General features: G+C 36.4%; 2 protein-coding genes across 8 annotated transcripts in view; one reads left to right on the forward strand and one right to left on the reverse strand.

The window, feature by feature from the left end:
- The first annotated feature begins 1,063 nt into the window (after positions 1 to 1,063).
- srsf10a (serine and arginine rich splicing factor 10a) lies at positions 1,064 to 9,586 on the forward strand. Of its 3 annotated transcripts, none has more exons than XM_084089640.1 (6): positions 1,064 to 1,232; positions 3,576 to 3,842; positions 6,553 to 6,710; positions 6,817 to 6,985; positions 8,344 to 8,394; positions 8,925 to 9,586. In XM_084089640.1, the coding sequence occupies exons 3-6, from the start codon at positions 6,605 to 6,607 to the stop codon at positions 9,169 to 9,171; spliced, it is 573 nt and encodes a 190-aa protein (XP_083945766.1). In that variant the 5' UTR covers positions 1,064 to 1,232; positions 3,576 to 3,842; positions 6,553 to 6,604; the 3' UTR covers positions 9,172 to 9,586. The 3 variants fall into 3 exon arrangements, with proteins under 3 accessions (XP_083945766.1, XP_083945764.1, XP_083945765.1); XM_084089638.1 differs by lacking the exon at positions 3,576 to 3,842 and adding an exon at positions 3,070 to 3,174 and having other exon boundaries at positions 1,069 to 1,232; positions 6,607 to 6,710; XM_084089639.1 differs by lacking the exon at positions 1,064 to 1,232 and having other exon boundaries at positions 3,742 to 3,859; positions 6,606 to 6,710.
- A 1,918-nt stretch (positions 9,587 to 11,504) lies between these two features.
- The window catches only part of ubr5 (ubiquitin protein ligase E3 component n-recognin 5), a 61,241-nt gene continuing 51,743 nt past the window's right edge, over positions 11,505 to 21,002 (reverse strand). For 3 of the 5 annotated variants that reach the window (XM_084088618.1, XM_084088617.1, XM_084088615.1), the window contains exons 49-58: positions 20,099 to 20,243; positions 19,877 to 20,007; positions 19,148 to 19,208; positions 18,768 to 18,946; positions 18,597 to 18,681; positions 16,843 to 16,998; positions 16,647 to 16,760; positions 15,719 to 15,863; positions 12,308 to 12,393; positions 11,505 to 12,220 (exon numbers count right to left, since the gene is read on the reverse strand). In XM_084088618.1, the coding sequence (XP_083944744.1) occupies positions 12,008 to 12,220; positions 12,308 to 12,393; positions 15,719 to 15,863; positions 16,647 to 16,760; positions 16,843 to 16,998; positions 18,597 to 18,681; positions 18,768 to 18,946; positions 19,148 to 19,208; positions 19,877 to 20,007; positions 20,099 to 20,243 (1,315 nt within the window). In that variant the 3' untranslated portion in view covers positions 11,505 to 12,007. The remainder of the gene's footprint in view (positions 12,221 to 12,307; positions 12,394 to 15,718; positions 15,864 to 16,646; positions 16,761 to 16,842; positions 16,999 to 18,596; positions 18,682 to 18,767; positions 18,947 to 19,147; positions 19,209 to 19,876; positions 20,008 to 20,098; positions 20,244 to 21,002) is intronic. The other 2 variants (XM_084088619.1, XM_084088616.1) reach the window with 1 other exon arrangement.

Below are 21,002 nucleotides of genomic sequence, written 5' to 3' on the forward strand. Positions count from 1 at the left end.
TAGTAAACTACTTTAGTTAACATGAACTACTAATGAAATGCACTTCTACAGCATTTATTAATCTTTGTTAATGTTAATTTCAACATTTACTAATACATTATGAACATCAAATGTTGTATTTTAGTTAATGCACTGTAAACTAACATGAACAAACAATGAACAGCTGGATTTCTTTTTAACTAACATTAACAAAGATGAACAAATACAGTAACAAATATATTGCTCATGATTAGTTCATGCTAGTTAATACATTAACTAATGATAACAAATGAGACCTTATGTTACCCGAAAAAAAAAAAAAAAAACATATTTATGGAGCTTTCTACATTTTATTGGTTTTAAAGATGTACAAAAAAAGCCAACAGGATAAACAAACAAATTCCTATAGGCTAAATAAATATAAAAATAAACATTAAAACGTAAAAAAATAAGCATTCAAATGTTGTTGTTGTCTTTTTTTTCTTTTCTTTTTTTTTTACAGATTTCTTATTTTTCAAACTTAATGTTATTTTTAGGTATTTTTGAATGATATAATGTTTTTACAGCAAAACTTACATTTTTGAACATATAATTTTACCATTAAAAGGATAAAATGTATGATATAAACCTGACTGCTTGTCTCTACAGTTCTTTAAAAGACCAAATAATAAATGTTTCCACAACAACAATCACTTTTTCCATCAATAGTCTTTGTGATAAAATCAAACATTTTGCCAAAATGGTCTTACAAATGGGCAGTGCCAAAATAAATTAACCACATTTTTAGGGCAACTGTCACAAAAAGTGCAATTAAAATCAATATCACCTTTACATTTCACAAAAGTAATGTTTCACTGGGTAAACCCTATCATTTTGAATGACACCTCTTTGTAATTAAATATTGATGAGGCATAAGCCAAACCCTTTTCCAAACAATATTGTCTGTCAACGATTCCATTCCAATATGAGTAAATATCATAGACTGTAAAAAAGAAAAGAAAAGAAAAGAAAAGAAAAGGTAAATATAAATTTGAAATAATCCGCAAACATTTCCTCTCTTTCTTGCTGACGCGGCGGTGACGTCACGGCGAGCTGGGTGCGCATGCGCGTGTACGTGTGCACATCGAGCTGTTCTGCGGCCTGTGAGCCCGTTTGTCTGTGGATCTGAAGTTTGCAGTTTTTATTATTATGGCGAGATACATGCGACCTCCAAACACATCTCTGTTCATCAGAAACATCTCCGATGACAGCAGGTTAGTGCGCATGTGTGCTAGTTACTGAGCAGTTTGTACGCTGCGCGAGAGAGCTCACGCCCGCGTTTGCGTCGTTAAAAATAAAATATCACTAACTATAATAAATGTGTAATGTGCATGAATATACATCATGATTAGACACTCATCTAAAGTTATATTTAAAAACTGACATACCAGTGAGTGGGTTTTCTCTATTTTATTTATTAATCATTTATTAATCCTACTAATCAGTTAAGATAGATTAAAGGGTTAATGAAAACATAATTTGTCCGTTTGTCTCATATCATATGTTTCATGTTGTTTTTAGTCTAATATTTGCAGCAGGATTTGAAACAGGATTGGGTTTCTTTCCACTATGGCTGTTATTAGATGCATGCATATTAATGAGGAACACTGCATACATAATGAGGGAGATTCCAGAAGAATTAGTTTGACATGTTTCAACTAATTGATTTCTCACCCGGCATTATTATATTCTATTATAATGTATCTTTAATTAGCGTTTTAACATTATATTTATTTTGTTAATCATTATAATATGTGCTTTTGTCATTTTATTAAGTTTTTATTATAAATAAATAGTAAAATATTTTTTTATTTTAACTATCTCAGGTAACAAACGTGTTTTTAATAGTTTTATTTTTAAAAACCCTTTACTACATAATGTAAAACTAAGTGTGAGATTGGAGGGAGATTCAATTGCATCATTTGCAAATTGGGGTAGTTAAGTTTTTCACCATGAATTCTGCAAGTAAGCATGATTTATTTCAACACTAGCTATGTTTCCATCCACCTATTATGGAAGCACTTGTTTCCGGCACAGAATAAAAAATAAAAAAGGTAATTACGACTTTTTATCTGGCAATTCTGTGTTTTTTTTTAATTTCTTTTCTTTTTTAATTGTGAGACATGCTAAACTAGGGCTGGATGATATTACCAAAAATCAAAATATCGATTAATTGTACATTTTACCTCTTTCTTTTTTTTTTGCAATGAATAATTGAAGGAAACATACTTTGATGTTAGCTTGCAAAATCTTATAGGACTCGGATAAATCACAGGACAGTGTCGACAATGAGTTTCTGCACTCCACATTTTGGGATATCGCATTAAAAAAAAAAAAACGCTCGATGGAAAACACCACGATGCGCATAAATTCGTAAAAGTTTTTATGTGCTTATTTGAGGCGGACTTAATTTTTTATCTGATAAGAAGACATGCGCATAAACTATGTAGGAAACACATTTACCGAATAAATTCCTTGATGTGCAACAAAAACCTCACATGATGTTGCCTCAACAGAGGATGTGATTGGATGACTGGACTAACCAGCGGACCAATCACATCACATCACATGTTGAATGAAATGCCTGAGCCAAAGTCTGTCATCAGAATGATTTGGTTTAATTCCCTCCCAGAAGTGTCTCACAGGATTGCGTTTACACACTAGCATCCAAATCTGTTTATTGCGTTTTGTCTGTACGCAAGTCATTTATTATATTGGGAAAAGAGCCACAGTTTCTTCCGCATTGCAGCAACTTCAGTTTTTATTCAAGATATTTTGCGCCAATTTCCCAGGAAGTGACGATTTTATTCTCTTGAACACATGGGATGGAAACGTTGCTTTGTTAACAAACGTTTTATGTGATATTCCAATTCTGCGTTCATAACTTTGGATGGAAGCATAGCTATTGACTTCTATGCTATTGACTATTGAGTTAGTGGCTTCTATGAAAGCAAATATCAGCGCTTCAATGGCACGTTATTATCCTCAAAGCACTCTGGGAGAGGCTCTCAGTCAGAGAAATGAATGTCCTGTCATTTCATGGTACTTTAGGCCAGAGGATTTGCGTCGTGAGTTTGGTCGTTACGGACCTATAGTAGATGTCTACGTTCCTGTTGACTTCTATTCACGGCGACCAAGAGGATTTGCATACGTTCAATATCCTTTGTAGGCAAATGTGTAAAAGAAAGAAAATATTGCAAAGTTTTAAAGGGATGGTTCATCCAGAAATAAACAATCGGTCATCATTTACTCACCTTTTCTTTCCAAGTTGTTCTGTATAATGAAAGTGAATGGGGACTGGAGTGACTATTGGCAGGTTTGGTTTGATTAAAATGAACCCTGGTGTGATGATGTGGTTCATTTTAACAAGTGTGAATCCCTAGTTGTGTGTGTGTGTGTGTGGTCCAGTTCCCATTCACTTTCATTGTATATGGAGGTTGGATAATGACAAAATTGTAATTTTTGTGTGTGCTATCCCTTAAAAGCTTGACTGTGAATGGCCGTGAACTTGTCAGATGTTTGTCTCCTAACTGATATTTCCTCTGTTGTTGTCTCAGAAAATGTAAAGACATACAGTTCTGGAGACCTTCCCTACACAGAGTATTTAAAAGGGCCGATGTAGAGTAGATTCAAGACAAAGACAATAAAGAGAAAGTTAAAGCTTGAAGATTCAAAGGGGACCAAAATCAAGTCAAGGCCTCGGTCTGACCAAAGAAAGAGGAAAAGACTAAAGGTTATTGGGCAAAGACATCCCCAAGTCCTTCTCGGAGGTGGTTAAAGACAAAAAAGGTCAAGCTGAAGGTCAAAGGTCAAGCATGTTAAAGGTAACCCGTTTTAATGTTGTATCCTACCATTACAGAGCACATGATTTCTGTACGTAATCAAAGGAAGTTTTCATATCCATAAATTCTCTCCCTTTGATTGGCCCACAGATGCATTTATTGGTGTTTCTTTAACTACGGGCACTAACTCAATCGTCACACCACACTAGTTTCTCATTTAACTGCCTGTTTATTAGGGGTGGAACGGTACACAGAAGTCACGGTTCGGTACGAGTTCGGTACAATGGAGGGAAAAGCAAAACAAAAATGCAGAAGGCTTGTGCATGTCTCAGGCTGGACCACCGAAGGAAAATAAATTACTTAAGCCTTGTATTTTTTAAATAAGTTTTATTAATAAAGTAACGGCATAGAACCAGTTTATTTGTAGTGCACTGACAATAGTTTTATATAATTATAGGGATGGGGCCGATCCGATCCAGTATCGGTATCGGGGCCGATACCAGCGTAATTCACGTATCGGATTTTCCCGATCCAACCTGCGGAGATATCCGATATCCATGAGTCATGTCTGCGCTTTAACGTTGTCTGCTGAAATGACTCCAAAAGTGATTCCCGCCGGCGAGTCTGCTAGCTGGCTGCAAACTGCGGAATGGATTTCCTAAACAGATGCGCGGCTCAATGAGACACAGAGTTATGAGACACGCCCCCGCTCAGGAAATCCATTTCGCAGTTTGCGGCTAGCCAACAACGTCCTCTGTGTGGAAAAATACTTCACACTGGAAACACCGCAGAGCAAGACAGCAAAATGCAATGTTTGCGAAGCCGTAATTCAGGGTGCTTCTCATTTCTTATTTGTGCATCCTCGTTAACTTTCCTCGCTTCCTTTCCTCGCGTCTCAGCTCCGCCCCCTGTAGGATGCGAGGGAAGGCTGCAAGGAAAAGACGCGAGGATGGAGGATTCGAATGTAACTTTTTTTTATACATTGGAATACTTGATCACTCAAGCGTCACTTCATCGCGTCATCAGCAGCACGATCTGCCCTTATGTTGTTGAAGTTTGTTTATTTAAGAAATTCATAATAAATAATAATAAAGCAAGATACCCTGTTGAAATATGTGAGATGTGTGGTTCATATAAACTGCAAAGGTAAAGTATAAATTAAAATGATAGTGACCGATGTGAAGGGGGAGGTGAATTTAGACGTGCGTCACGTTTAAGTCGATAAAACTCTTCCGCATAGGATACACCTGTGTATCCTCGCTCATGACTCCTCAGGAAGCCTCCTAACTCCTCGTTACTGTGCGTTCACACCAAACGCGAATAGCGCGTCAAGTTCGCGTCTACCGCGTCTAGTTGGACGCTTGAATATTTTGAATCCATTTGCGCGTCCAGAGCGAAATTGACGCGCGTTTGAGGTGAAATCCGCTTGTCTGTTTGCAAGATGCTGATGTTGATCGAGCATTCATCGAGACGAGTTACCATGTGTGTAAGATGTTTACACTTGCCCTTTTCTTATATTTCAAGACTCAAGTATTTGACATTTTGGGAATGTAATAAATATTGACATGACAATCAATTTGAAACCTGTACAGTTGCATATTTGTTTTCAGAATGGGATTTTTCCTGTTAACAGGATTTCCTGTTTTTTTTTACTTCCTTTTCTGACCTTATACTTACCTCAAGTTGCCTTTTGGGACATACATGCATACATACGTACATATCATACTTGCCTGTTGAGAGAAGTTTATTTCAGCATCATATAAAATAAACAATATTAAAGCAAGAAACACAGCTCTGGTATCGGAATAGTATCGGTATCGGCCGATATCCAAATTCTGGTATCGGGATCGGATCGGAAGTGAAAAAATGTGGATCGGTGCATCCCTATATAATTAGTTTATTAATTAAATTAATGAAAAGACAAAAAGACCTTGAGATATGTTTGGTAATTGTACCTGAATGAATTGAAAATTAATTTGCTACATTTCAGATTAATATATTTGTTTTCCTTACAATTTTAATTAACAGTAACTTAAACACTTTGCAGTTTGAATGATGTCCTGTATAAACAAAATGACGGAGTATGTTTTTATGTTTCCACTGTTCGATCGCGCCCGCGCCTCACACACACACACACACACGCGGGTGCATACACAAATATAAGTAAACACTTTGCGACTTTTCGATCGCGCCCGCGCCTCTCTCTCTTTCTCTCTCTCACATTACATAAACTAATTTGCACGTGAGTTTTATTTATTTTTATACCGTGTATTCTCCATGTAAATTTATGCACCGAACCATGACGCCCGTACCGTTTCGGTTCAATACGAATACATGTACCGTTCCACCACTACTGTTTATGATATCTAATGTTTTTTCCAGCTCATCCTTCATTCTGTGGTGGAAACGACCAGTTAAAACATGTTAGGAATAAAACGCCACACGACACATGATACAATTACATAACATTTTCACATCTTTTTTGCATCATTTTGAGTGTAAATGACACCATAAAAATATATTCTTGTCCATATAACACACGTGACGTACTGTAAAAGTGCCTGAAGTTGGAGAACACGCTCGGAAATTTTGTGAATTTCAGAGTGATTTCATCAACACATTCCCCTTCTGCCGTTTATCACAATTAATTCAGATGATTGTTTGTTTTGCTTTATAATCTTTCATATTTTGTGGTGAATATTAATATGGTATTGATGGAGAGTTCAGTGTCTGTAATATAAATGTTCATCAGTGTGTCAGGCTCTTATAAAATAAAACAAAAGCAAAGCCTTAACCGCAGCTGCATGTTCGAGGACGTTCGTGACGCAGAGGATGCGCTTCATAACCTGGACAGGAAGTGGATCTGCGGACGGCAGATCGAGATCCAGTTCGCTCAAGGAGATCGCAAGAGTATAACACTGTTTTTCTGCATGTTGAAAATTAATGTATAGTTTGTTGAAATGCATTGAATATAATGTTATTTAGTGGCGTGCAATTGTTTTGTGGTGTTGTGCAGCTCCGGGTCAGATGAAGTCCAAAGAGAAGCGCTCTCCTCGCAGCGACTCGCGATACGACGACTACGAGCGGGACGGGCGGCGCAGACGGTCCCGCAGCCGCAGCTACAGGAGCAGATCTCGCAGTCAGTCCTACGAGCGCCACGCTCGCCCATCAGGGAGCCCTAGAGAGTGAGGACAAACACACACTGACCATGTCTGAAATAAATGCTAAGAGTCTAGAACATGCAGACAAACAAACCTTTAACATTACATTTAAGAAAGAGAGCGCTGGCACTTGCAACGCCAAGGTCATGGGTTCGATTCCCAGGGAAAGCTAGAACTGATAAGAATGTAAATGTGAACCTTGAAATGCAATGTATGTCGCTTTGGATAAAAGAGTCTGCCAAATGCATAAATGTAAATATTAATATAGTATACATAATATATATGGGTGTAACAATATATCGCAATACAAAAATGCAACAATATGTATCGTGGATAGTGACAATCTGTATTGTGGATCGTTCACCCAAAATGAAACTTGCTGTGTGAGAAAAATTCAAGTTTATAGTTTTAGTGTCATAAAAACTAAAGAACTTTTAACATTTTTAGCTTTACAATTACATTTAAGAAATAAAAAAAAAAAAAAAAATGTTTTTTTTTAACGTATATAATATATAGGTGTGTAACAATATATCTCGTCACAACATATTGCAATACAAAACTGCAACAATATGTTTTGGATAGTGATAATATGTATAGTTCACCCAAAATGAGTTACTGAGAGAAAAAAAATCAGGTTTTCAGAGTTTTAGTGTCAGTACTACATTAAACTACTATATATAATGTTGAATATTATGTATAATACTGCAATGGGGGAATATTTGTGGGTCCTGATAATGCCAAATGTCTGATGTTACCAGTAAACGTGACCTACATTATTTTTAACATATCTAGTCAGTGACAGAGTGCAAGCTTATTCGTCTAAAATAGTTCTGTATTTTCAGCTTCAGAATCATGAATATTGTTATTCTGGTGTCTCTATTGGCCTGTGCTTTGGGTTTACAGCACCAAGTCCAAGACTATTCATTTACACCCACAATGTTACACCAAATGTAGCATTTTAATCAACAGTACATTTTTTGTGAACCTTTTACCATGTCTTGGAGTATTGCAATAATATAGTATCGTGATATATATCGAATCGTGACATCAGACTTTTTTTTTTTTCTCTCACTTTGGCCCGGTTTCACAGACAGGGCTTAGATTAAGCCAGGATTAAGCCTTAGTTTCTTGGAATTTAAGAAGCTTTTTTAATATAAATGCCTTAGAAAACACATTACTGGTGTGTATCTTAAGACAAAACAATGGCACTGATATATTTTGAGATATGTAAGTGCAAGCTTGCTTTCAGTTAAAACAGCTCAATAATGCATTTTAGTCTGTGAAACTGGGCATAAATTTCATTTTTTATTAAAAAAAAAAAATAAAATCTTTTTTTTTAACCAGTGTGTTCTACATTGATCCATTGAATGTTTTTTTGACAGCTCTCGGTCACACGGCAGACACCGGAGAAGCAGAAGTCGTGAGAATGACAGGTAAAGACATTGTGCAAAAAATAATGCATTATGCAGTTGATTATGATTTCACTTTTTTAACTTTAGTTAGTGTGTAATGTTGCTGTTTGATCATAAACAACATCTGCAAAGTTACAACGCTCAAAGTTCAAAGCAAAGGGAGATATTTGCTTTTAAAGAAATTGTACTAAGGACTACAACAAACGGCTGGTAGAGACTACATGACATTCCTCCTGGGTTAGTGACATCACCAACCCTAGAATTTACATAAACCCCGCCCCCTGAACACGATTTATAGATTATCATGACAGAATATGCTAATTAATGACTAGAAGATAACTACACATCAGCTACATAAATTCATCAACTAACCATTCAGAAACGTCCTGTTGCGTCTACATGTTGTCATATCTGTGGGGTATTTTGAGCTTGAACTTCACACACACACTCTGGGGACATCAAAGACTTATTTTACATTTTGTGAAAAGGGCATTATACCACCCCTTTAACTTCCACTATGGAAACAGACTAAATCAGAGTTTTCTGCTCAGACGCAGGTCACGTGACCACGGACGCAGACACCATCGATCTGCCTCGCATTCTCCTTCCCAGGACTCCAAGTACAAGTCCAAGAGCCGCAGGTCACGGTCCAGATCGGCCAGCCCGCCGGTGGAAGACCTGCACCCGTCCACCGGCTCCCGTGAGGACGAACCCCGCGCCCGCTCGGCTTCCCGCTCACCGTCTCGCTCGCGCTCGCGCTCCAGGTCCTGGGCCGGCCGCAAGTCTGGGGGCCGCTAGTGTAAATACAGTATCATGTGCAGCTTTTCATCGTGTGTAATCATGACACCGTGCTTGAACGTTAGTGTTGTCGAAGGCAGTTTCAGATTGTTCTTTTGTAAGAAATGTGCCCATCGCTTTGATGCCAGTGTAATAAAGATGGCTTTATTTTTATAGTCAGAGATGATCAGAACACCAGCTATTTTTTGTTCAAAAGATGCATGCAAAAAAAGTAGAAAGTAAAAAAAAAAAACATTTTAAAGATTTTGGTGTTGCCTCTGAAAGGTCGCAGTGTTACTCTTTTTGTTGAAGTTTTTCTTAAGGTTATTGTATTTGAAACTAAATTTGTATTTTAGTTAAGTCTTGATTGTAGCATCTGTTTATATTAAAGATGTAGTATTTTTGTCATTGCTAAATAAACAATGATTTAAACATCTGAGTGTTTTATTCTTATATTATATATATTTATTATATATATATATATATATATATATATACCAATATATCAAAAAAAGTCAGTAACACCTTACAATAAGGTTTCAATTGTTAACTGTATAATTTAGTCCTTATTCCAACATCTACTTGCACATTTTTAAAATCAAAAGTTGTATCTTTAACAATGAACACTTGTATTTTCAACTAATGTTGGAAAATCAATAATTACTGAAACAAATATATTATTCATGTTAATGCATTCACTAACGTTAACGAATGGCACCTTATTGCAAAGTGATACTGATGTTTTTGTTTACGGTCATTATCTACATTAGTTAACACATGAACCACCAGTATTTCTATATACATTTACTCTACATTTTTAAAAACAAGTTGTATCTGTTAACATTAATGCTCTGAAATAACATGTATGTGTAACATTAACAAAGGTTAACACTAAAATAATAGTAATATTTTGCTAATGTTACCAACAAGACCTTATTGTAAAGCATTACAAATATTTACATCAGAAAATAAGAATTTGTTATTATAGTGTGGTAACCCTTTAACATTAGTTAGGTAACATGAACTATAAAAATACTTCTAAAGCATTATTAATCTTAGTTACTTCACATTTTTAAGATCAAAAGTTGAATCTCTGATAACAATGAAATGGTTTTTATTAACTAAGCAAATCAATAATTACTGAAACAAGTATTGCTAATTTTATTGCATTAATGAACGCTAACAAATGGGACCTCATTTTAGACTCCTCTCCTGCGGTGAAATCACTAACACACGACCTCATGTGTCCAGTGGCTTATTTGCAGAATTATTTCTGCAGTTTAAAACTCATTCAACTTTTCTTTATCCTTTGATGTCTACGTGATCCTTTGATGTTGGTGTTTGATGCTGCTTCAATGTATATGTAATGAGTGATTATAATCAAGGTATTAATCAATATTTTTCCTTCTAAATATTAAATGAGTTGAACTACTTTTCTGGAGATTTTACTTTGATATAGAAGTTACCAGTGTGATTACTGAAATGTTCTTTTCATGTATTCTTTAATGTCTGTATTTGATATCTGAATGCAGTAACAGTGCTTGCTCATTCAGCCCGGCTTCCAGAAATGAAGAAGGGACTTGTTTTGTGTTTGAGAAAGGTCTTCGTGTTAAAACATATATGGGTCATTGAAGCCAAAAGTTTAAGGGACCATTTCTTTGTTAAATATTATATATTATAATACAGGGTGGGCCATTTATATGGATACACCGTAATAACATGGGAATGGTTGGTGATATTAAAGTCCTGTTTGTGGCACATTAGTATATGTGAGGGGGCAAACTCCTCAAGATGGGTGGTGTGTACTAATATATACTAATGTGCCACAAACAGGACTTTAATATCACCAACCATTCCCATGTTATTACGGTGTATCCATATAAATGGCCCACCCTGTATATCCCTATATTATTGTAGGGACTTTATTCTGAGTGAAATACTGCATAATAGCGTTTAAACCAGTATTCAAGCGTGCAACAAATGTTTGAAAAAGTAATAAACAATAGTCAAATGACCACGTTGCATGTTTAATTCAACGAGTGTGATGCAACTATCATACACAGCTGCATTTTCAAACCAATTTAGTATATTGTAGGTTTTTCTTTGCAGAGTATGAGTTTTCTGGAGAAACTAAATGCAAATTACCTGATTTTATTTCCAACATTGACAACTGACACTCCTAAAGTGATGAGAGAACCAAAGCTTACTAGTTTATCACTGCATAATGCATAAAGTAAAAGGTAAGCAAGTATTCAGTATATACTTTGAAAGTGTGCGTTTCTCACCACAGGAAGACATCGTGGGACATTTTCATCTAAAGGATTTTCGTGTATGTTGAAGAACCACAACACTAGTTTGCATCCAAGTTTATTTTTGAAATTCCCTACTCCCTCTATACAAGAAAAAATGACTTTCCACAAAGGCAGCAGTGAACTCTCAGTGATAGTAATATTTATGATTAGGGCAGGAAAAAAAATAAATCAAATCACAGTGTAATCTTCCTTTTTCTTTAAATACTCCTGCTGTCATCTTTGGCTGGGGTTTGGCGGACAGTTTACCGTCAGGCCAAAGTCACGGGAAGTTACAGTTCAAGCCAATGGAGCTGCAGGCTTCAACTTTACAAAAGCCAATGCAGGAATGTTGCGTTATACTCTGATAACGGAAATAAAAAAACAAACAAAAAAACAAAAAAAATAAGAACAAGCCGTCCACGTTTGAAACGCAGACCAAAACAAAAAAACACTGCCGGGGATGCGACAGCACTTTTTTAAATTTCATAAAATTGTATAGACAAAAAAAATAAATCTACAAAAATGGAACTAGAATATTACACAACGATTAAACGAGTTTCGTTTAACTACACAAAACCGAAATTCTTGGTCTTGATGGCTAGTAAAAGTTTCTGTTTGAGAATCTGTTTGGAAGAGTAAAGTGGCACGTAAAGGCGAGAGATGCAGGTGTTGGCGGTCGGCAGGTGCTGGTCGTCCGGCGGGCGGATGGTGATGGAGGGCATGGGCTGGAAACCTTCTTCACTGGCCGGCAGAGACGGGCTGGACGTCCAGAAATACACCTGCGGGAGTCACACACACGAATGCCTTAACATCTGGCACGCTTTACGTGAATTAACACCGAGTAAAGAAATGCAGAAACGTCCTACCAGGTCCTGCCTCTCCGTCATACTCATCTTCTCAACGATGGACCAAAACCAGCGTTTGAACTGCAGCAGCTTCTCCGCATTCTCGCCTGGAGGTTTAAACAAAACAACATGATTGAAGGATTTACAGGCTCTTGATTAATTGGATCTGATTTATTTCATGTCATTTAAGCAGAAAATGTTTTCATGGAAAAACGACTTAATCATAAATATAGCTGCAAGCAACAATTAAGGGGCCAAGCACAAAGGCGGCACGATAAGTCATCAGATCAACTGCGACAATGAGCAGTTAAAGACATATTAAGATGATTTTAGGCAAAATGCCTGAAAAATTAAATACAAATGCAAAGTGTGGTGTCAATATGCCAAAGCATTGCAGAGATACAGCCTAAGAGGCGTTTTTGCATCATGCCATCAAATTTGTTGATGCAGTATACGAAACTTTTTTTTTTTTTACGATGATAAAATTCGATTTTGGTGGACTCGCGGTCTAGGAGGAGTTTGAAAATGTTTCTTTTTTTTAAAGAAAATAAAAGTGGCGGACAGGAAGTTTGACCCAACTATGGCAAAATTGGTATCCATGTTTTCGGCATGACCCAAGGAATCTATTAAGACCAGGTTCATTACAGTAAGCTAATTTAATCAAAAGTTATTAGCATTTTTTGGAAATTTCATTTTAACTTTTCAAGGTGGCGAGGCACTGAAACTTTGAGAACCGTCAGGGCACGGTGCCCGAAGACACTCGAAACAATACGCCTGTAAAATAAAGCATTTTACAAAAAAATTCAAGATGGCCGACAACCAAAATGGCCTACATGGAGAAAATTAGGAATCGTTCGACTTGGCATGCTGCACCAAATCTATATAACAACAGTTTTGTCCAAACCGTACAGAAGATATAAGCAAAATGTCAATTTTTCATATCTCCAGACCACTAGGGGGCACTGCGCTGAAACTGTGCAGGTAGCCTTAGGTCATGGTTGTCAAAACACAAGCCAAGTTTGGTCAGAATATGTTTAAGCGTTGAAGAGCCTCAGATCCACTTTGGCATGCTCTTCGTCAAATTCATTCACACGTTATACAATAACGTTTTTAAATTCTGTAACTTTCTGTTGGCATGATCTAGTTCAATTTTCGTGAAAATTGGATGAATGGTCCAGGAGGAGTTTGAGAAAGTAGTACATTTCATGACGGAAAATTACATTTTCAATCGAATCGTCTTGAGAGAAGGAATAAAGGGAAATTAGAATTTTGTTTCTAGCCTCAAGGTTCAAAAGTTATTAGCATAAACATAAGTGAAACTTTGAAAAGTTAGTGGTGTTAGAGGGATTGAGTTAGACTCCAAAATTGCTGTGGTTTATGTCCAGACTGTCCTCTATCTGTGTGGCAAATTTCATAACTTTCCCACAAGCGGTTCTATGCGCTGCCATAGACTCAAGAGCGGAAGAAGAACAAAGAAAAGGAAGCAGCAGCAGAATAATAATAAGGATAAGGAGGCGGCCAATGATTACAATTGGTGCTTGGCCCCTAATAAAACTACATACAAAGTTATACACAATTATATAAAACAATTTAACCAAAAAAATTTTTACAATAAAAATATAGCAATTATAAGAACCTTTAGTTTGATATTCGATGGAAAATGTTCTTTCAAAATGTCCATTAACAAAATTTCTGATTCAAATTGTTGCCTATAATAGAAACAGGCTAAAATATGCTTAACAGTCAATAGCCATTTCCATGCTACATTCCAAAACTGGAATATCTCATAAAACATTTGCAAATAAAGCATCATTTCCAATCCCATGTCTTCAAGAGAGAGAAAATAAAAATCATCACTTCATGGTCATCGGCGCATATCAGTAACACATTATTATTATTTTTGCTTATTATTATATTAAGTTGCTGCAACGGGAAGTCTGTGAATTTATTTCAGACAAAAAAAATTACTTGCGCATCAGAGAACAGATCAAACGCAATAAACACTGTCATATCTTGCATTCAGAGGCAGATGCCTGATGTTTGGAGGCGCAAACAACATGGGTTGAGTTTCAGGGCTAAGAAAGAATATTAACATTGCTAACATTGCTCTACATTACAGAGAAATGCTAAACTTTAATATTGAGCCTTAAATTAAGTGCTAAAGCGCTAATAAAGCTTGCTCGCAGTGCACTGGCAAAAGTAACGATTATGAATGTATCGGAAAAAAACCAAGGAGACTGTCTGAACATTTTAACAAATTTAATAAACTAGTGTTTTCTGATTAAGTGTCGGCTGCAAAGTTGAAGTTGACGACACTGGCTCGTCATCTCTGGACGTGCCTATAGAGAGAAATGAACGTTGAGTTAAACATGTCGTGCAGTGAGCGCTACTAATTTAGCTTCCACACGAACACCCCTAATATTAGAGCACATGTATCTAGGTTAATGTTAGGCTAACGTTAGCCACTTTACATGGACGCTCGTTCTACTAACGTTTCAAATGACAAGCCATGTTTGAGGTAGGCTTGCAGAGGTAGATGTTTCGTCTTATTTACAACATGACAATGTGTAGCCGCTGCGCTGACTACTACATCTTCTGAGGCAGCGGCAGAAACGGAGGAGGCTGGTTTGCACGGCTTTGTTCGTGCTGTCGTCTCCACCAGTCTCAAAATTTTATGCATCCACTGTATTGTAATTTTCTGCTTGACCGGCACTTTGCAACAACACAACCTTGTTTCTGCAGCGACTTTCAGCATGTTTCCTATAACAACATCTAACATTTTTACATTTTACGTGGCATGAGAAAGTGGCAAACTACAATCTAAAAATCAGATTAGAGCTGGAACAGATTTCCAGAAATGCGATTTGATTTCAAAAAACATATGTGACCCTGGATCACAAAACCAGTCTCGAGTCGCATGGGTATATTTGTGGCAATAGCCAACAATACATTGTATGGGTTAAAATGATAAATTTTTCTTTTATGCCAAAAATCATTAGGATATTAAGTAAAGATCATGTTCCATGAAGATATTTTGTCATTTTCCTACTGTAAATATATAAAACATTTATTTTTGTGAGTGAATGCAGCACAATCGTGAACATAAATGGACCATTTTAAAGGTGATATTCTCAATTTTTAGATTTTTTTGCACCCTCAAGATTCCAGATGTTCAAATAGTTGTATCCTAACAAACCATACATCAATGGAAAGCTTATTTACTCAGCTTTCATGTGATGTATAAATCTCAATTTAAAAAAATTGACCCATGTGACTGGTTTTGTGGTCCATTGTCACATATGAAATGTAGCTCAAAATGGATTTGCATTTCATGTGATTTTTTTCCATTCACACTCGCTAAATATGATCGGATTCCAATCATATGCACAAAAATCCGATTTGGGCTGACAGTCTGAGCGAGGCTTTATGTACCTGATTCATCATTGAAAGAGGTGAAACTAATGAGCATCTGGACGTTGACTTCTCCACAGCCGTTGACCAGCAATCTGAAGTCCTCTGCCGTCAGGTCCTCCAGAGCATTCTTTGGAAGCACATCCAGAAGGCCCTTCCGCATGGCCTGCAAAACAACATCTTCACTTACATCTGTGCATTGCTTTATTTTTGGCAGAGAGTATAGATATTTCAGTGAGTGGCGAAAGAACATGCACCTAAAGCATGCAATGCGTGAATTGAAAAAATGTTCGGCTTGAATGCAATGCAAGTCGCTTTTTGGATAAAAGCGTCTGCCAAATGCATAAAAGTAAATGTGCATTCAAAACCGGTAGTTGTGCCTCTGTGTTTTGCCCTCTTTCTCTCCCTCGCTCTGTCAATTTCTTAGGCTCAACCCCTCAGGACTGCTATTGGTCCTGTCTACCGTCAGCGTTTAAAATAGTGACAGGATTAACGCGAGGCAGACAATCTTTGCTCTCCTGTTCCCCTACTTTATGTCGTGTTAATATGCCCTTTTTGCTAGTTTTTTTTGTGCTCAGTTTTATTCTTTCTTTATACAGTTTTTGTCATCTCGTTTTGTTTTTTGCAATTTTTGTTTCTCATCATTCATTATATTTGCTTTTGTGCTGATGACAACCTTCTCCTTGCCCAAGGGGAAAACTGGACAGGTAATTCCTTAATTGTAAAATAAACTACCTTTACTGGCATTGGTAGCGTTTTGTCCCTAGCCACCATCATTTAAGCACATAATTGTCAATCTCAATGTTACTCTGCTAACCCCAGACCAAAATTAAGAAGATGCAAAACCAGTAAGCTTCAAAATGAGCTGTGATTTGGACCACATAGTCAAAGTCTGGCTCTCTGAGTCCTAAAAATCAGGTTAGGTGACTCAAAAGTTAAGTGCACTCACATGCAGAGGCTGTTCTGCCACCACCAGCATCCTGTGCTCTGCGTATCTCCTCACGTACTCGTACACGTTCAGAGGAGTCACAGGCATGTTGACCCCACCGGCCAGGAGCTCCACCTGCAGATCCAACAGAAAAACATTCAGACATGTGCAAACACTGAACCCTAATGCAAACACAAAAGGGAAATGTAGCCATTACCTGTCCTGCTCCTTCCTCCTTGCAGAGGTCAATAGCGAAGGCGAGGTCCATCGCCGCAAACACAGCCTCCGCCTCCTCGGTTTGAGAGTGTCGAATCAGCTGTCGCAAGCTCTCGTACATCACCGGGTCGAAGAAAGCGAAGTCGTGCCAGTTCACCTGCAGCACAGCGAAATCCAGTCAGAAAAGGTCACGGAATTTTGGCAAATTGTGGATAAGTAAATCAAAAGTAGGGCTGTACAGCTGTTCACATCGTTTAAAAACGGGGTCTGCATGTTCTGCATGTCTCGGTGAATGAGCGCAGTTTTGTATACTACACACTCAAGCTTGTGACGCGCAGTTGTATGTACATCTCAAAGTGAAAATAATAATGAAATTTTGACATTTAATGAAGTTTTAATATTATCAGTGGACTTGTGCAGCATTTGATTTCATTGTAAAAGATGAATTCAAATGTTAATATTTTGTCTTTGATTTCCACCATTTTTGATAAATTTGCATTTAATAAAAATAAAAATTAAAAGAGACAAACCAGAATTATGCAAAAAATAAAACATTTCATACATATGTTATTGTAAAAATGTTGATAAATTATTTAATTGTTAATTTATGAATTCAATTAATTAGACACTTTTTGATTATTAAAGGTGCAGTATTTAATATTGATAGTTATTATGGAAAAAATAAAACAGATTTTACAGTAGGGCTGGGTATTGACACAGATTTCACAATTCGATTCGATTTCGATTCACAAGCTTGCGATTCGATTCGATTCAGTATCGATTATTTTGGATATCAGGTACAATACATTGTAAATTTTCTCAAGGAAAACTGGAAAATAAAAGGGAAAAAAATTATTGTAAACTATGAGAGTCATTTGTAGCCTATAGGCTTCATTAGCCTACTATAATATTGAAGGTAAAAATTAACTGATTTGTATACAAATACTTAAAATACACTTATTTATTTTTATAATAATAAAGTTATATGAAAATATAAAAATTTAAATGGTGGCTGTCATAAAAACTTTCCAGATTTATTCAAACATGCATTAAATATTGAAGAACAATAAAAATTATAATGACTATGTAATATGGTGCATACATTTAGCAAAATGCTCCTCTCTAGAGTTAATTTATCCAGCTGACTAACGAGTTTATGGTCACTGGATATGGTTTTTCTAAGGTAAATGTGACGTTACATGACATTGTTTACTGACGTCTTTCCACGGTTGAAACACTGAGCGATTCCATGTGACATGATACGGATTTCGATAAGTTGTACTCTCTTTTAACACACTTTCAGATGCTCATTCGTGTTTATTTCGCGCTGTAACTGGTGTTATTAATGCGGAAGAGAAGATCATGTGCGCTCCGCGTTGCTGCTTCTCTTGAGCTGAGCCAGAGCGATCTCACGCCACAGCGTCAAAACGGCAATTATGTTTTTGAATTTCGTAAGAAAATGGACGTAATTTGAAATCTGAGACTTTGTTTCATATCAATAATAACAAAGCACAAAGATTATTGCGGTTTATTGGATGGGATGCGCATAAATGCTCCATTAATTCATCAACTGAAAACAGGATGACTAATCGATTCTTGGGATTTAAGAATCGATATCGTTTCGTAAAAATGAGAATCGATTAAAATCGAGAAATCGATTCCCTATTTTACAGGGCCCTAACTTAGTGACAGGTTTAACCTCAGATCAATGCAGGATATCGCTATTACATAAGTTATTAACACGTAGATATTCACCTTCCTGCCGAGCAACACCTTGATGACGTGTCTGTTGAGTGTGATGGGGCAAAGTTCATTTTGTAACAGACATAACCCAAGTATCCTGCAGGCAGAAGAAAAGAATCAGGGATATTAGTAGGAGCTGGTGGTTCATTCTCTCACAGATGTTCAAGTGAATGTGTCTCGTACCTGCCGATGTTACGGAAGCAGTTGAGCCTGGCCTCAGTGTTCTTGCCTGGGCGGGGCGAGTAAAAGCCCCTCTTGCCGGGTTGGTAAAAGAGAGGTGCATTATCATCCCCGTCATCAGGGTCGTCCAGCTCCATATCAACCACGCTGCGGGTGGAACCGTGCCTCTTTCGGTTCTCCTGCTGGTGGAATGTGGAAGTTACAATTAAAAACAGATCATAGGTGCAACAAAGAACTTCTTTAATCTCCAAAGAACTATATAGATCAACTCATGCACAATATGCATGCAAAAACTATACAGCACAAAATGATGAGTTGTACCCTGAATCTAAGCTGATGCAAAGAACAAGAAAAGAGTCTTTAGAGTTTTAGACACAACATACTTGTGCTTTTTCAGGAGTGTCGAGGAGGCCGAGGTCCAGTATACTGTCAGCGCCATTTTCCCTGTGCAAGAGAGAGAAGCTCATAAAGTACTCCACTATCAGCAAAAAAAGTCTAGGTGTATTACACCACAAAATCAAATGGCAAACAATAGTTAAAAAACAAAAACAAATTATTTATTAGTATTATAACAAATAAATTCAATAAGCAATTACTACAGTATTTATTAAATACATTTAAATTAATAAATATAATGTGAAATATGTCTTGTATACAATTAAATTATGTAATTTACATAATTGTTTTATATAATTAATATTATTTTATTTAAATACTAGTAAAATATGTATTTAATATTATTAAATACTATAATAACTCAAATAACAACAGAACAAAGACACAAATGAAAGACCTAGCTGAAAAGCAATAAGCACTAGAAATAAGAAATACTACATAAACGTATTAAGAAATCAAATGTATAAAAAAAACCTGCATAGTTTTCAGTTACAAAAAGTTACAAAAGTGATTCAATCAAAAGCAATGAGAGATTTTTTCTCTCTTTTGTAATTTGATTAACATTTAATGACAGACAACAGCAGGTTTTAGGCTGCTCTCACTTAAAAACCAAATGCACAGATACAATATACTGTTACACATGCATTTCTCAACTGTTTAAGTTCACTGAAGGCATAAATGGCTGTTCTCTTGACAGGGGGCGTGAGATTATTCACCTTCCGTGAGTTATGAGGAGCTCCATGGCCTCTTCCACACGAGCTCTGAGTGAGTCTTCACTGGCCAGGAGCAGCAGCAGCTGAGCAGGAGAGAGTTCCAACAGCATCCCTGTGATTTTACTGGCAAATGCCTGTAGAGAAAAGCACACCACATAAATGCACATCACACACTACATCATCTTTTCAAAAGCCACATTTGCTGATGGTTGTACTGGTTTGTACCGGCTGCATGGCGTGCACTCGTGGGTACAGTCTCTCTCCTAGAGCCTGTCTGTGAGCCGGCAGCGGCTCCGGTTCATCACTGGGGTTCCCTTCTGATGCGGGTCTGAATGGCCGTGTGTCAATTGACAGCTGTCTCCTTGAGTCCCTGCAAAAAAAAATATATATATATATAAAATTAAATGTAAAAAAATGAATGCTTTAAATCTTTTATTTTATTAATTTTTTTTTTTTTAGGAATGCACCGATCATGATTTTTCATGGCGGATTCCAATTGCCGAATTTTTACAAGCAAATTTATTTGTTGTTTATTTGCTCTATTACAGGCCAAACTGGCCTTAAACAAAAACATATCTGTAGCCATTTTAAATTAGAGGCAACCACTGCATTTTAATCACGATCCAAACACAGATGCTACACACGCAGCATGAGCAGTTGTTTTTTATTTAAATAAGAATGTATAATAAAAGATCATCTTCCATGATATATTCATGTATTTTCTGGCAAAATAAATTTATCATGAACAATTTATGCACTTTGGGTGCTAAAAAGGCACTTAATAAATAAAATGTACTATTATTATTATTATTATTTTTAAATAATTGAATTTTTAAAGAATACCCATAAATTTAATGCATATATCACAAAAGATTATCTTTTATTTAAATTAATTAAATACTACATTTTTAATATTAAATTGAATCAAATAATTTTAAATAATGGGATTAAAAAAACACACAAAAAACAGCTCCATTAAATGAATGTTGCTTAAACTTAATTTGCCAGAAATTACCATGGAAGATTATGATTTTTTTTATTTTTTTTTAAATAATGAATTTTATCATTCTTTTTGGGGGGATTTAAAAAAAAATTTTTTTACTTAAGCTTATTTTGCCAGAACATACAT

Source organism: Abramis brama, assembly GCF_963993115.1.
Source record: "Abramis brama genome assembly, chromosome: 17".
NCBI lineage: Eukaryota > Metazoa > Chordata > Actinopteri > Cypriniformes > Leuciscidae > Abramis > Abramis brama.

Excerpts from the sequence above, each read along its gene's own strand:
- srsf10a (XM_084089638.1), top strand. The coding sequence starts at position 1,168 with ATGGCGAGATACATGCGACCTCCAAACACATCTCTGTTCATCAGAAAC. Across the intron at positions 6,711-6,816 it reads CGCTCAAGGAGATCGCAAGA|CTCCGGGTCAGATGAAGTCC; the intron begins GTATAACACTGT and ends GGTGTTGTGCAG. Across the intron at positions 8,395-8,924 it reads AGAAGTCGTGAGAATGACAG|ACGCAGGTCACGTGACCACG; the intron begins GTAAAGACATTG and ends TTTTCTGCTCAG.